This window comes from Hypanus sabinus, chromosome 19 (assembly GCF_030144855.1).
Source record: "Hypanus sabinus isolate sHypSab1 chromosome 19, sHypSab1.hap1, whole genome shotgun sequence".
Taxonomy (NCBI): Eukaryota; Metazoa; Chordata; class Chondrichthyes; order Myliobatiformes; family Dasyatidae; genus Hypanus; species Hypanus sabinus.
Genome location: NC_082724.1, coordinates 32,935,667 through 32,952,745, shown reverse-complemented (window position 1 = coordinate 32,952,745; position 17,079 = coordinate 32,935,667). Strand labels below are relative to the sequence as shown.

General features: G+C 40.5%; 1 protein-coding gene across 1 annotated transcript in view; it reads left to right on the top strand.

Annotated features, from left to right (window-relative positions):
- The window catches only part of suclg2 (succinate-CoA ligase GDP-forming subunit beta), a 381,523-nt gene that overhangs the window by 227,020 nt on the left and 137,424 nt on the right, over positions 1-17,079 (top strand). The window contains exons 8-9 of the mRNA XM_059944292.1: positions 4,105-4,266; positions 15,478-15,620. Of these exons, the coding sequence (XP_059800275.1) occupies positions 4,105-4,266; positions 15,478-15,620 (305 nt within the window). The remainder of the gene's footprint in view (positions 1-4,104; positions 4,267-15,477; positions 15,621-17,079) is intronic.

The following is a 17,079-nucleotide window of genomic DNA, read 5'->3' as shown; positions in this document are numbered from 1 at the left end:
GGTGTGAGTCAACCTGACCAAGTATGATAAATATTTTAATTGCCTATTATTTTACGTATATTCATATGTTTTCATTGTTCAGTGAAATAGTCCTTTTATTTTTCAGGTTGACAGCTGGCTGACGTTATTTTTGGTTTGCTGCTGGCGGCAAATTTAAGTTTGGCATTTTTCATAAATACAAGAAGGACTCAAATAGACATTGAGTATTTTACTTAAAAGTAACCTTCAACCCAACGTCTTTTTTTCGGAGGTCAAAATGTTTTTGTTGCATGCAGAAATGTAATTTCGTTTTCTCTGCAGGAGTTCATCAATTTCATAAATGCAACACATTATAGTTTGTTTATACATAACATAAAGGCAAAACAAAACGTTGTATGCAGTGTTATTTCATTTTAAATGTCAAACGGGTTTTGCGGCTCCCAGTGTTTTCTTTTCTGTGGGAAACGGGTCCAAATGGCTCTTTCAGTGGTAAAGGTTGCTGACCCCTGCCCTACACCCTTACCTCTTTTAACCTGCATATTACCTCCCCCTGGTTCTTCTCCTTCTTCTCTTTTTCCTAAGGTCGACTCTCCTCTCCTATCAGATTCCTCCTTCTCTAGTCCTTTACCTTTCTACCCACTTGGCTCCACCTGTCATCTTCTAGCTATCCCTCTTCCCCTCCCTCTGCCTTTTTATTCTGACACCTTCCCCTTTCCAGTTCTGAATAAGGGTCTTGGCCTGAAACATCAACTGTTTATTCATTTCTGTTGATGCTGCCTGACCTGCTGAGATTGTCCAGCATTTTGTGTTTGTTGCTTTGGATTTATAGCATCTACAGAATTTCTTGTATTTATAATAACTTAAGAGTTAAATTTGGTTTTCAAACTTTCCAACCAGTCGCAATTGAAAAGTTCCTTGTACGTTGATTTCACTCTGATGCACCTATTTAGTTACATCTATGAATTATAGTGCTATTTAAATATCTTCGAAGTATTTAAATTTCTAGAAGAGAAATATTTCTACAAATATTAATATATAATTCTCTACATAACTGAATGTATTTAACATTAATTCACCATGGTTTAAGATTACTGTAAATTATAATTTGGAATAAGATGCATCTAACTGGTTTATATAACTTTAATTCTTTAGTTTGGCTGCAAAATACATTAGCAATTCATGGTTTCTTATATCAAAGCATTTTTCATAACTGTTAATTCAATTGCCATGTTAATTATACTAAGTAAATGATTTTATCCACTATTGGATTGTGACTTCTTTCAATTTATCATAAAATGCTGTTTTTTATTTTAAAGTGTTTTTAAATTCCAAATCTATTCTCAATGTAAAGCAGCAACGTCGGTCACAATATGCTATTGGAATGGGTTTTAGATAGACCGGCCATCTAAATATGGTTTCAGTAGGTTGTGGAACAATTCTTTAGTTATTTAATTGTCATTCTGTCATATTGATTTCCAGAGAGCATCACAGGGTGTGTTACTTTTCAAATGACTTATGACTTGTCATAATAGTCATAATTATGGATATATACTGTATCTAAGCTACTGCCTTTGTGTAATACAAGGTACAGGATAAAAGAAAAAAATATGAAAGCAGGTAACTGAGTTTCTGAATGGTGGTCTTTTTGAATCTTTTCTATTCAATTTTGTCATTTTAAATTTGCACTTGCAATCCATGACATCTCAGAAACATCAACATCTAGTTATTGAACCACTTTGTTACTTATTCCAACATTTAATTATCTTTTTTGTATAATGGTAGCCATATTTTGTCACCGAATAGTTCTGCATCATCTTCAGATATCACTTTGAATGTGTCTTGTAAAAAAACGTACCTGCAAATTCTCAACTCGCTGAGATTTCCATGACCCAACTGAGCAAAGAGCAGGGCGACATATAACTTTTTCAAACTGAACCTGGACATCACTTTGGAAAAAGTTCTAGATTTCAGCATCTATATAAAAAGTAAAAGCCAAGAATGAACACCGAGCAATGTATGACTGCAATACATTACTGAATTTGTTCTGTTGCATCAGAGCATGATAAATCCCTTAAGTATTTTTAAGAAGGGGCATGGTATCTTAGTTGGATCATTTATTTTCCTAAAATAATTTGGAACAGGCAGCAATGTTGAAGAGGGTTGTGGATATGGATGTTCTAATACTTGGGAGGAAAACGGCTGAAGGTTCAAAAAGAAACAAAAATCCACAGGCAAGTGTGTCAAGCATGAAGGAATATGGAGAGAAGGCACAATATTGGGGCTGAGACGGAAAAGGATGGAATGGAGGATCAGACTCAATGAACCAAATGGCCTAATTCTGCTTCAGTGTCCTCTGGTCTTATGGTCTTATCCTTCGAAGTCAAGTTCTTTCAAATGAAAATTCCAGCATCTGCAGTCTCTTTTGTCTTTATCTAGTTGAAACTGTCTGAGAAACTCTGAAATTTTTATTTTAGTAGGTGTGGCCATTATTATCACTCTTGCTTGATTTTAACTTTGTATTTCATTCTAAACCATTGTAAAAGTGTTCAAAACAAAAGCTCCAAAACTATGATACATACAAGAAAAAGAGACGTGAGGAAAGCCAACTAATTTACATGTTTAAATGTAGAAGGGGCACTGCGAAAGCAGGAGTAAATGTATTACCACAATTTCTAATTGCCTATGGCAATTTAAAGCACAAAATGCAACCCATTGATAAGCTGCTGCTATAACTGAAACTTCATTGCGTTTCGGAACTCATATTTACCCTCTGAGACCAGGGAGCTGAGTGCAAGGAAGATCATCATCTACCCCGTGGAGGTAGGATGCTGGGGCATCATTGGCGCATCAACAATAAGGTGATTCTGTGATATGGCAGTGACTGGAGCGAGGCTCAGGAGGACCAACTGAGAACTGCTGAAGGGGCAGAAAAGGGCAGCTTTTGGCTGTGGCTGAGGAGGGAGGACAGAAATTAGGGGACTGACCAACCCCATTGAAAGCTGTAAGGGCTGGCAAGGAGAGATGTCCTTGCCAGTGCTCTGCCATCATGTACCAGGGCTAGGGAGGCAAAACATCTATGGATGGCGGTCCTTGGCTAACGACTCTACAGTTGACTTAAGGGCGGTGTTGGAGGTGTGGCAGACAGCAATGGCAATACAGAAACATCTTCCTGTAAATCTTACAACTCCTTGCATAAAATTTGAGGTCAGTATGAAACATCAACAAGCAAAAAAAATTTGTAGAGAAGGAGCTCTTTATTCAACATCCAACGTTCAATTTATGTGGTCAAATGGATCGGGCACATTCACTGTCACTGTGGATACTCGGTTAAGAACTCCATTATATTACACACAGAGCTATTTCAATTTCATTTTGGGTATGTGACAATGCTGTCCTGTAAGCACTGGAGCAGAAGAATGAATTGCCTTCCACAGAGCCATTCCCATGGTCACTGAGGACTAGAGAGGTCACTGCTGATATTTTAGTGTTGTGAGGATTAGAGCTATGCCCTGAGTTTTCTTTAACTTCAAGATCTACAACAACTTTGTCAAAGGTTACTAATTTTCCAATTTTTTAGTAATTTTAGTAAAAATTCGAATTGCATTTTGAAACTTTAATGATTATTTTAAACTATCCTTTTATCAGCCCTAATCTTTTGAATATTGTGCTGCTTGTAGAGTAATGCCTATAAAATCTCCCTTTTAGAAATTGGGTGGTGAACAATTGTTTGTTTTAAACCTGGCTACCAATAATTGGCTTCTAAACTTGAATCTTTGAAAAGTATGTAAATCTCACATCACTTTTTTACTGCAGACCAAAGAATGCAGGTTCCACTGAAGCAGCACAATATTTTGAAAGGCAAGTTAAAAGAAACCATCTTTTTTTGCTGCTGGAGTGAAAGGGCTTTTTTTTTTTGCTAAGGAGTATCTGTTGCATTGGGTACAAAAGTTGCTCAGGATTTCTCATTTTCATGTGAAATTTTAAAAATATTTTTTAGGTTACTTAAAATAAAGCATGTTCCTTTTTCCACAAGTAGTTGGTCCTATTAGAACTGATAAATGCATTCTAATTATGATGTGTCAATATTTTTACATATTTTAATTTATTCTTATCCTGTCCTTTCAGTGGTTTGCTTCGATGCCAAGATCAACTTTGATGACAATGCAGAATTCAGGCAAAAGGATATTTTTTCTCTGGATGATGTATCAGAAACTGATCCCTTGGAGTGTGAAGCAGCAAAGTATGACCTTAAATATATTGGCATGGATGGAAACATCGCTTGCTTTGGTAAGTGAAGCGAATCTGTCTGTTAAAATGTTTTAAAAGGTCCTTAATTCTGTGAAAGACCAAGTCTGCTTTGCCATCCATCATGGCTTGTTTATTATTCCTTTCAACCCCATTGTCCTGCTTTCCTCAGGAAAATCTTACTAATCAAGAATCTATCAACCTTCTCTTCAAAGATACTCAATGACTTGAGCTCCACAGCTGTCTGGGCAAGGAATTGCAGATTTACCACCTGCTGGCTAAAGAAATTCCCCCTCATTTCTGTTCTCAAGGGATGCCTTTGTATTCTGAGGTTGTGAAAGATGATGTATTTATTTGTTACTTTGAACAAAGAGATCCCTGATGATATTCCCAGAAGCAATTGTTTATTTTGTTTGAATAGTAGGGAAGCAAGCATGTTTTAAGTTGTAGGGAAAGGGAAGAGATGGAGAAAACAAAGAAAATTCCTGTCATTGGGTAGAGGCAGTGAGAGTTGAAAGGCACATGCCTGTGGTGCTGTTTGAGGCAGGGTGGCAAAGGCTTATTAAGTGCAGGCTGTGCCTTTGAAGGCAATGTAAGCAGAAAGGAAAGAAACAGGTTAGAAGATAGAGAGGAAAGAATGCTGAACTCAAGAGAGACAAAACACCAGAGTTCCTGGGACTGAAGTAAAAGAGAAAACCGGAAATGCCCTGGTTGTATCATGGAGGTGTGATCTACACTGATATTACTAATGATGATATATCTTAAGACTGGCCATTTCTGACACAAATTTGAAAGGCCTTTTATCGGAACTTGCTGAATTTGTTGTTGAATCCTGAAAGTGTAGCTTGTCGAGCCAGAAAATGAACGGGTGGTCCTTGAAGAAATGCAGCAGACCAGGCAGCATCTATAGGAAGAAGTACAGTCAATGTTTTGGGCCGAGACCCTTCGTCAACCTTCTGCATTCCACCAGCATATTGTGTGTTTTGCTTGAATTTCCAGCATCTGCAGATTTCTTTGTGGTGGTCCTTGAGGCTCTGTTGAGCTTTGTTCTAATGGTGTTAGAGCCAAGGTTCAAGAGGTTGGAAGGGGAGTGAGATGGCAGTGGAACCTTTTCAAAAGCACAACAATGTGCACTGTTGCCCATGAATATGTGTAAACAACTAAGGACAACTTTCTATGCATGTGCCAATCAGAAATTTAACACAGTTATGTGATCAAATGATGCTGTAATCCTCTGAATTTATTCTTCCTTTGTGTTTTAAGATAGAATCATAATTTAGATTTTGTCTGCTGATTCTTTCCCATGTTTGTCGCACAGTTGGTCATAGTAAGGTGTCTGGCTTCTGAGTCAAAAGGAGAAAGCATTAACCTCCACTCTGGTCGATGTTTATTACACTATCAACATTACTGCAATAGTTCCATTCATCCTATTGCTGTTGTGAAATCTTGCTATGCAGAACTGAAAGGTGCATTTCCTGCAATGCAGCTGTTTCAGTGAAAAGTATTTCATTGACTTTTCATTTGCAATTTCTCAAGATTGTGAAAGGTTTTATGTAAATATGAATTTTGTGTCATGCTATGTTTTCTCCAGATACTGTATATACTTACACAAACAAGAGAAAATCTGCAGATGCTAGAAATCCAAGCAACACTCACAAAATACTGGAGCAACTCAGCAGGCCAGGCAGTACCTGTGCATGTATGAAAAGTGTATAGTCGACGTTTCGGGCTGAGACCCTTCAACAAGACTGGAGGAAAAAAGATGAAGAGTCAGAGTTAGAAGGTGGGGGAGGGGAGGAAAGGTGAAAGGTGAAACTGAGAGGGGGCAAGGAAGTTGATTGGTGAAGGAAATACAGGACTAGAGAGAGGGGAATCTAAAGGGAAAGGACAGAAGGCCATGGGAGAAAGAAAAGAGGGAGGAACACCAGATGGAGACAATGGGCAGGCAAGGAGAGAAGGTGAGAGAGGGAAAAGGGAATGGGGAATAGAGAAGAGGGAGCATTTCCAGAAGTTTGAGAAATTGCTGTTCATGCCATCAGATTGGAGGCTACCCAGATGGAATACAAGTTGTTGCTCCTCCAACTTGAGGGTGGCCTCATTGCAACAGTAGAGGAGACCATGGATGGACATGTTGAAATGAGAGTGGGTAACCACTGGGAGATCCTGCTTTTTCTGGCAGACCGAGCATAGGTGCTTAGTGAAGTGGTCTCCCAGTCTACATTGGATCCTGCTGATATACAAGAGGCCACAGTGGGAGCACTGGATACAGTAGATGATCCCCAGCAGACTCACACATTGAGTGTCGCCTCACCTGGAAGCACTGTTTGGGGCCCTGAATGGTAGTGAGGGAGGAGGTGTAGGGGCAGGGATAGCACTTGTTCTGCTTGCAATGATAAGTGCCACGAAGGATGAATGCACCAAGGAGTCATGTAAAACAAAGAAAGTGATGGGGGTGAGGGCTGTGAGGGAAAAATGTGTCTGTTCGTGGAATCCCATTGGAGATGGCAGAAGTTATGGAGAATTACGTGCTGGACGCAGAGGCTGGTTGAGTGATAGCTGAGGACAAGAGGAACCCTATCCCTGGTGGGATGAGGGCAGATGTGTGCAAAATGGAAGAGATGCAGTTGAGGACAGCATTGGTGGTGGAGGAAGGGAAGCTCTTTCTTTGAAGAAGGAGGACATCCCCTTTGTTCTGGAATAATATATTCCAGAATACAGCACGTTCTGTATATACTTGCCTGTTTTTGTGCAGATAACACTTATTCTTGAACAGTTCTACATTTAGTTTGTGATGAAAGTTGTTGGTTAAGTAATAGTAACCTAGTGACCTAGAGTTGTGATCCCTTCCCACACTGACATCAACCTGTCAGAAGGGCCATATTCAGTCAGTAGCCACTTCATTTGGTGCCTCTTGACCCTATAAAGCGGCCACTGAGTTATCTTTGTGGTCTTCTGCTATAGCCTATTCACTTTAGGTTTGCCATGTTATATGTTCAGAGATGCTCACTGTTGTAACATGTGGTTATTTGAGTCACTGTAGCCTTCCTGTCAGCTTGAACCAGTCTGTCCATTCTCCTCTGACCTTTCTCATTAACAAGCTATTTTCACCCATAGAACTGAACTGTCATTTACTGGATGTCTTTTTGCTTTTTTTGCACCATTCTCTGTAAACTCTAGAGACCGCTGGCGTAAAATTCCCAGCTGATCAGCAGTTTTTGAGATTCTCCACCCTGCCTGGCACCAACAATCATTCCACAATCAAATTCAATTAGATCACATTTCGTACCCATTCTGATGTTTGTTCTGAACAACTGGCAATGTCATGTCTGCATGCTTTGATACAATGAGTTGCTGCCATGTGATTGGCTGATTAGATATTTGCATAAATGAGCAGGTGTACAGGTATACCTAACAAAGTGGTAACTAATTATAACTGGGATGTGCAATACCATTTCATGAAAACATCCTTTTAAAAGGGTGAAAATGTCTTGAGTGCAGCTTGGAGTTAATATTTACAGGAGACAAAGGCTAAAAGATTGTTCAGGGTTCAGCGAGAACGTTCAAGTTGTTAAGTAAGAATACTTATCCTTGATCTTAGATCATACATCCGCCATCCATTATCTGCTACTGACAGTACTTCCAATATTATTCCATAATTACTGCATCCATTCCTGCTCACATTCTGTAATTGTGGTGCCTTCACATCCTTACACCATAGTAGTTAATTCATTCCCTTCTTCATAGGGGAGATTAAAATCATAGTTAAAGATCACCACAGCACTACTGGCAACATCCTTGTAAGTTTTTTCTGCACTTTTTCAATCTTAATTACGTCTTTCCTCTAGGTGGAACTGCACACAATACTCTAAATTAGGCCTCACCAGTGCTTTATACAACGTCAACATGACATCCCAGCTCCTGTACTCAGTACTGTTGATTTATGAAGGCCAATGTGCCAAAACCTGTCTTCACAATTCTATCTACCTTTAACATCACTTTCAATGAATTATCAGAATCAGAATCAGGTTTATTATCACCGGTATGTGTCGTGAAACTTGTTAACTTAGCAGCAGCCGTTCAATGCAATACATAATATAGAAGAAAGGAAAAATTTATAATAAAATAATAAATAAATACATTATAATATATGTATAATGAATAGATTAAAAATCATGCAAAATACATAAATAATATATATTAAAACAGCGTTCACAAGTTCAATGTCCATTTAGGAATCGGATGACAGAGGGGAAGAAGCTGTTCCTCAATCACTGAGTGTGTGCCTTCAGGCTTCTGTACCTCCTACCTCAAAGGTTCAAAGGTCCAATTTAATGTCAGAGAAATGTATACAATATACATCCTGAATGCTTTTTCTTCGCAAACATCTGCAAAAACAGAGGACTGCCTCAAAGAATGAACGACAGTTAAACATAAAAATCCCAAAGTGCCCCCCCGAATTCCCTTCCACCACGTGTAAGTGGCAGCAAGCAACAATTACCCTCCCTCCCCACACTGGCAAAATAAAAGCAAGCATCGTCACTGCCACTGAACACTCAAGTGTGAGCAAAGCAATAGCAAAGACACAGACTTGCAGTTTCACCCATCATTTGACATACCACAGGTTCTCTCTCTCCCTAATAAGGGAGAAGGAGGTGTCTCCGTTTTTCTTAAGTGAGCGGGGAGACATAACAAACAACTCGCTGGTTTACGATGTTAAACATCTGTTATATTGCTTTTTTCGAGCTCTGTGTCTGAAGATTGCAAAGATCCTGGGTCTTTGGGTACACATCAGTAGATTTTCCGACTTCACCCGATGCTGCCGTGACACTGGCCCTCAGTCCGCCGGCCTCCAGTGCCCTGAGACCTTAGGCTTCCGAATCTGAGCCAGACTCTCAGGCCGAACCCTTGGTGTGCCGAAGACCAGCTGGTCGTGAAATCCTGAGAGCAGGTCCCATTCCCACAAAGATCCAAAGTCAGCATGTGACTCCGGGTCAGAGTCTTCAAAAGAACCCTGAAACAGAAAAATAAAGATATTAAAGGTAGAAATGGAGCTGTTAACGAAGATGCAAGCAGAGGAGTCACTGTTTAGTGCCATCTTGACTTCCTCTGCCTCCGTGTCCCTGATGGTAACAGTAAGAAAAGCACAGGCCCTGAGTGTGCAGGCCTTTCTGAGACACCGCTCCTTGAAGATGTCCTGGGTACTTTGTAGGCTAGTACCCAAGATGGAGCTGACTAAATTTACAACCCTCTGCAGCTTCTTTCTATCCTGTGCAGTAGCGCCCCCCCCATACCAGACAGTGATGCAGCCTGTCAGAATGCATTCCAAAGTGCATCTACAGAAGTTTTTGAGTGTATTTGTTGACGTACCAAATCTCTTCAAACTCCTAATGAAGTATAGTCACTGTCTTGCCTTCTTTATAACTGCATCGATATGTTGGGACCAGGTTAGATTCTCAGAGATCTTGACACCCAGAAACTTGAAACTGCTCACTCTCTCCACTTCTGATCCCTCTAATAAGGATTGGTATGTGTTCCTTTGTCTTACCCTTCCTGAAGTCCACAATCAGCTCTTTCATCTTACTGACACTGAGTGCAAAGTTGTTGCTGCGACACCACTCCACTGGTTGGCATATCTCTCTTCTGTACACCCTCTTGGCACCATTTGAGATTCTGCCAACAATGTTTGTATCATCAGCAAATTTATAGATGGTATTTGAGCTATGCCTAGCCACACAGTCACGGGTATATAGAGAGTAGTGCAGTGGGCTAAGCATACACCCCTGAGGTGCGCCAGTGTTGATTTCAGTAAGGATGCGATGTTATCACCAATCCATACAGATGGTGGTCTTCTAGTTAGGAAGATGAGGATCCAGTTGCAGAGGGAAATACAGAGGCCCAGGTTCTGTAACTTCTCAATCAGGATTGCGGGAATGATGGTATTAAATGTTGAGCTGTTGTCGATGAACAGCATCCTGATGTAGGTGTTTGTGTTGTCCAGGTGGTCTAAAGCTGTGTGAAGAGCCATTGAGATTACATCTGCCGCTGACCTATTGTGACAATAAGCAAATTGCAATGGGTCCAGGTCCTTGCTGAGGCAGGAGTTCAGTCTAGTCATGACCAACCTCTCAAAGCATTTCAGATGTGAGTACTACTGGGCAATAGTCATTAAGGCAGCTCACATTATTCTTCTTAGGCACAGGTATAATTGTTGCCTTGTTGAAGCAAGTAGGAACTTCTGCCCGTAGCAGTGAGAGGATTCCCAGATCCATCTGTTCTACTGCATTCCTCAGTGCTCTATCGTTCACCGTTTAAGTTGTACCTTGGTTTGTCAACCCAAAGTTCAAGACTTTACACTTATGGAATTTAATGCAGATCTGCCACTTTTCAACCAATTTTTCCAGCTGGTCCAGATCCCTCTCCAAGGTTTGATTGCCTTCCTTGCTGTCCACTATGCCTCCAATCTTGGTGTCATCCATAAATTTGCTATCCAGTTTACCACATTATCACCCAGATTATTGATCTTGATGACATACAACAACAGACCTGGCATAGATCCGTGTGGCATACTACTAGTCACAGACCTCCATTCGGAGAGGCAGTCATCCACTACCACTCTGGCTTCTTCTTCAAAGCCAATGTCAAATCCAATTTCTTACCCCATCCTGAATACCAGCAACTGAACCTTCTTGACCAGCCTCCTTTGCAGGATTTTCTCAGAAAGGCCTAGCCAATGCATGTAGCCAACGTCCACTGCCACGTCTTCATCAACTTTCCTGTTAACTGCCTTGAAAACTCAATATATTACATATCTACCAGGTTACTGATCTGGTATTGGTGTAGGCTGAACTCATCAGCACATCCTATTTCCTTTAAATAGTTATTTAGGGTAGGAGGTTAGCTTGGTGCCAATGTCACGAGAGAAGAAGCGGGACAGGATTTCTTCATCCCCTTCACTTTATTTCCCATTTTTGTCATTTTTCTGAGTCTAGCTACTTTGTGTAATAAATACCTTGTACTTTTGACACTCTGTTTTGTGGTTCTCTTTCTCAAACCACAATGTAAAGCTTCCTTTTCCTGAAGATTTGGAAAAATCATTCTATCTTACCTTTGCTGACAACAGTTCAGGAATTGGTGTGAAATGCATTTTTGTTTTACTTTAAATAGTGAAACAAAGGACCCAGCTGTGTATGAGCCAGGTTGAGAATGAAGATGCAACCTGGGACAAACAGTTGAAGGATAAAAGTGCATACCATTTTTCTTTTCTCTGCTAAGGCCTTGGGTAATATATATGAGGGTCTCCTATTGATGATTGTTCATGGGTATCTATCAGGATTCTTTAGTGCCAGTTAGTGTTCAATGATCCATAACATTGAGATGACACTCCCCATTCATCTCAAAACTCTGTGCAAAATATGAAGACCTTCATGCCAATCTGAAGAGTATATTCAGTCCTCAACATTCCCTTCATTATAGTTTCTCTCCTAGCAATTTCCAACACTACCATAGAAGCTTAGCTGGCTACCATTTTGACTGTGGGCAAAGCCACCATTGGCAGGACTTTCAGATTATGACTTCACTCATGACTTTTAGAGCAGAACCATGCCTGCTGATCCAGGGAAATAGCTTTTGATTTCACCTCTAAAACTGATAAAGGTGCCAAATTAGTAACAAGAAACCCAAGTGTGAAGTGTTGCCTGTGGCCCATGTCCTTAGAATCTGAGGATGCATTCAAACCTCTGTGGACTCTCATCATGTATGACCTTGCTATGAAAGAAGATGTAGGTATTATACTTAGAGTAGCATGGCGTAATATGTTGATGGAGGTGTTGCTCATTTCATGTGCTCAAACAGAATGGAGCTCATGACACAAACATTCACAATCATCATTCATGATTTCAGTGATGTTTGTTTTATAACATCAGTAAGCGAAAACACTTACTTATGTAGATCCTCAATAGAGCATTTTAATGCAGCTAATGTTTCTAAGAGCAATAAAGCATTTTACTAATTCCCATGGTTATCTTGACTATTCCTCTTCCCATCCTATCTCCTGTAAAAATGCTACTCCTTTTTCTCAGTTCCTTTGCCTCCACTGCATCTATTACCAGGACGTGGCTTTTCGTTGTGTTTTCATCTGCCACAACTTTTGATATCTCCAGAGGATCCTACCACTAAACATATCTTTCCCCCCACCTTCACTTTACATAAGGATCGCTCCCACTGTGATTACCTTGTCCAGTTATCTCTCCCCACTAAACTTAGTGCTGCAAGTGCCTCCCTCACCTCCATTCAGGACCCCAAACAGTCCTTCCAGGTAAGGAAACACTCCATGTGCAAATCAGCTGGTGTCATCTAATGTGACCGGTGCTCCCAATGCAGTCTCCTCTATACTGGTGAGACCCGTCATAAGTTGGGCGACTGCTTCGTCAAGCACCTCTGCACCATCTGCCAAATCCAGAACTTCCTGGTGGTCAAACATTTTAATTCTGATTCCCATTCCCGTTCTGACATGTTGATCCATGGCCTCCTCATGTGCCAAGATGAGGCCACCCTCAGCGTGGAGGAACAACACCCTATATTCTGTCTGGATTGCCTGATGGCATGAACATTGATTTCTCCTTCCGGTAAAAGAATTGTTCCTTCCCCTCCCCTCTTCCTCAGTTCCCCATTCTGACCTTGTACCTCTTCTCACCTGCCTATCACTTCCCCTCGGTCCTCTCCTTCTTCCCTTTCTCCCATGGTCCACTCACCCCTCCTATCTGATTTCTTTTTCTCCAGCACTTTATCTTTCCCACCCACCTGGCTTCCCCATCACCTTCCAACTAGCCTCCTTCACCCATCTTTTTATCCTGGAGTCTTCCCCCTTTGTTATCAGTCCTGGAGAAGAGTCTTGGCCCAAAACGTCGACTGTTTATTCATTTCCATAGATGCTGTCTGACCTGCTGAGTTCCTTCAGCATTTTGTGTGTTATTTTAGAAGTGGTTCCTCTGCATGGGTACAATCTCTTCTATTTTCTCATGTGGGAGGTATTGCTGCTGTCTTTGCTGACCTGATATGTCCTCCAGATGACAACTCTTATGATTCACTCATCACTGCAGACATATTGCCCATTAAGGAAATAAGATCTACAAAAAGCAGGAAGATGTGAATTTTGCAAAATGCCAAAACACATCTTGAAGTATTTCAAAGCAGCTTAGTGTTCAGCTCAAGTATTAAAGGAAAACTTAGCTGTCACAACAGCAGGCATGAGCAACATCCTAAAGGAATATTTCTAGCTACTAGTCATGAGGAAGAGAATGCAGAAGTTAGAGAATTAGGGGAGGAATATTTTAGAATATGTCTGTGTCAGGAAAAAAGAAATGCTAGCAATAATGGCACATATTAAGGTGGATAATTATGGTATTTTTCTCAGGATGCAAATGGAAGCAAAGATGGCGATGTGCTCTGGCTAAGATAAAAGATTTTTGAAACATCGTTAGCGATTATTCAGATTTATTTATCACATGTACATTTGAGCATACAATGAACAACCAACATACCCAAGGATATGCCGGGGGCCGTCTGCAGGTGTCTCCACACATCCACCACCAACATAGCATGCTCACAGTGTTCAGCAGAACAACAGAAGTCGCAACAATAGAACAACACAAGACCCCAGCAGCAGGATAAGCAACTTCCCCACTCCTTCGCACACAGACCTAGGACAGACCACCTCAGGGCCTCCAGTACTTCTCCCTAGACTCTCAAACTCGCAGACACTGGGGTTCCAATATCCAGTCCTTGGACCAGACTTGCAGAGTCAAAGTTCAGGCTTTCTATTACCAGACTTGCTAAGCTCCAGAGTTCAGTCTTCAGCTTTGCACTCAGGGCTTTGCTGACCTCTGTGTATTAACCCCAGGACTTGTTGAACTTTAGGCCTCAATTTATAGACTTCCATCTACCTCCAATCCTGATGACCTAGGATTGCTGGTAGCTGGTTCCCTGCTTCTAGGTGATATTTGCAGTGGTGCTGGGGAAGTGAGTTACTGCAGTACATCCAGTTGGTGGTGTACGTTGTAATTTTGTTTGTTTGGTTGCGGAGGGAGAAAAATGTTAAGGAAACGAATGTGACAGTCAAGTAAACTGCTTTGTTCTAGATGCTTTTCAAGTGTTCCTGGAGCTGCTTTCATCAGATTCGTGTTTTTTGCAGATTGTAGAAATGCTGTGGATGGTTGGAAGCTGTCGCCAGCTGTTCAATATGAACCCTCTGCGTTGCTCTTGTGGTCACAGTACGTGTGCTGCTGCTACAATGCTTGTTTAAATCAGTCATTATGCCTTTAAGGGGTTCCCAACCTGGGTCCCATGGACCCCTTGGTTAATGGTAGGGGTCCATGGCATAAAAACGATTGGTATCCCTGCCTTAGATGTTGATTGGAGGTAAAGTCATTTAACGCCAAGTGGAGATTATATTGTATTCTCTGGCAATTTTTCTAAAAGAGAGTGTATTTGTCACGTATCATCCCAAGTCTGGATATTCTCCAGGACGGGTTCAATGTGGATGCAAACCACATGACACACAGTGAGTTCATATTCGATGCACCAAAATCCTAAATGGATCTTCGGGGAAATGTAGGAAGCTGATTTAAATACAATGTTCAATTTTCAATAATTGCAAACCATGTGACACACAGTGAGTTCATATGCAAACCGCCAAAATCCTAAATGGATCCTCTAAGTGCAGGAAGCTAATTTAAGTAAAATGTTAAATTACCGACTTAATATGACCTGCAGCATTCACCAAAAATGCTCACAATTGAGATAGGCTTGTATTTCCTGCTACCCCCTGTCAAGTCTACAAACGTAGAAAATATATTCTAGCCTTATTAAACTTCCAGGCAACTGTAGAAGTGCTTTTTGTACAGTCAAACCTTCATTTGCAAGCTGTTATTTGTTTACATCAATTTATCTTGTTTTACTTGAAAAAGCATGTTTTCCATAATCAGAAAGAAATTATCAGTGCATTTCTGTTAGACGAGTATTGTTGAAACTTGTTGAATAAAATGTTTGTGTTTGTTGGTAGTAACAGCATGAAGCTCAATAAGTCTTGATGCTCCATCTTTCACTTAAGGCCCCCATCATAGTCACAGCTGCTAAACCCTCAGAAATGTTCATAATAATGCTGGTCTGTACATCTTTTTGACATTATTTTTCCCTTGTGTATTACAAATTGATGATTTGTCAAATTTTAAAAGATCATGCCTCTCTTGTAAACAGTTAATGGAGCCGGTCTTGCAATGGCTACGTGCGATATCATCGATCTTCATGGAGGGAAGCCAGCAAACTTCCTTGACCTGGGCGGTGGTGTCCAAGAGAATCAAGTGTACCAAGCATTTAAGCTGCTTACTGCCGACCCAAGAGTAAGACATCATATTTCAATACAGAACAATTTTTTTTAGCAATTTGCGAGAATTGAGAAACATTTTAGTTTTCCCAGTGGAACTTATTTTTTATATTTCAGATTTTATAAAGTTTGAATATAAAATGAACTTATTTCCATGACAGACAATGATTTTCTGATTACTTGTTTAACTCTATTTCAATCACAAGGTTGCTGATTTGGACATTTATATATTCACATCTCGTTTATTTGAATGTTCCAGGAGTGAACCATCTGCATAGATTTTGTTTTATACCAATAGAGGGAATAAAACACAAGTGCAATAGTTTTCCTACAACGTTGCAATACTGATCAATCTAACTTTCTTTTCCTAAATATTTGCAGTAACTTTATTTGACGAGGTGTTCCAGGATTTCAGTTAACTCTTGTTAATTTTATAACGAATTCTTGTGTATAAATATTTCCCATTACTTGTTCACACTATGAGTAATGCCTTATTAAATTATGCCCAAGATACAAAATATATTGTAATTCTTCCTCCAATTTCAGCAGGAGATTAAGAAATTTACAGAAAATAAATTAGTTGGAGTAAATGCAAAACCCACCACTACCTTTCCTGAAAAGCATGCAGTAGCCAATGCTTTCTACATATTTTATAGTCAATTCCAATACAGGCATATATTAATTTTATAAGGCTGTAGAGTGATGCTTAGTGCAGTCTAAAAATAACGCTCATGTAACAGGGCTGCTTTACTGGGGAAGAATGTGGCATCAAATGAGTTACTGCTTTGTACTGTATACAATAGCTTTATAACAGTGAATGTGATACCAACATGTAAAGAAGAGATGCCCTTCATTCTCCAACCTGATGCCATGAATCTACTGTCAAAATGAATCCAAACTCAGGGTTGGAGGAACAACACCTTATATACCGGCTGGGTAGCCTCCAACCTGATGGCATGAACATTGACTTCTCTAACTTCCGTTAATGCCCCTCCTCCGCTTCTTATCCCATCCCTGACATATTTAGTTGTTTGCTTGTTCTCCATCTCCCTCTGGTGCTTCTCCACCCACCTTTTCTTTCTCCCGAGGCCTCCCGTCCCATGATCCTTTCCTTTCTCCAGCTCTGTATCACTTCAGCCTATCATCTTTCCAGCTCTTAGCTTCATCCCACCCCCTCTGGTCTTCTCCTATCATTTCACATTTCCCCCTCCCCCCACTACTTTCAAATCTCTTACTATCTTTCCTTTCGATTAGTTCTGACGAAGGGTTTCGGCCCGAAACGTCGACAGTACTTCTCCTATAGATGCTGCGTGGCCTGCTGTGTTCCACCAGAATTTTGTGTGTGTTGTTGTTTGAATTTCCAGCATCTGCAGATTTCCTCGTGCAAGCCCTTCATTCTCCTGATTCCTTATAGTTCCCCACAATAGGGAAAATTGTTGAACAAACTAATGATAAAGATGAGTCTTTATGATCTT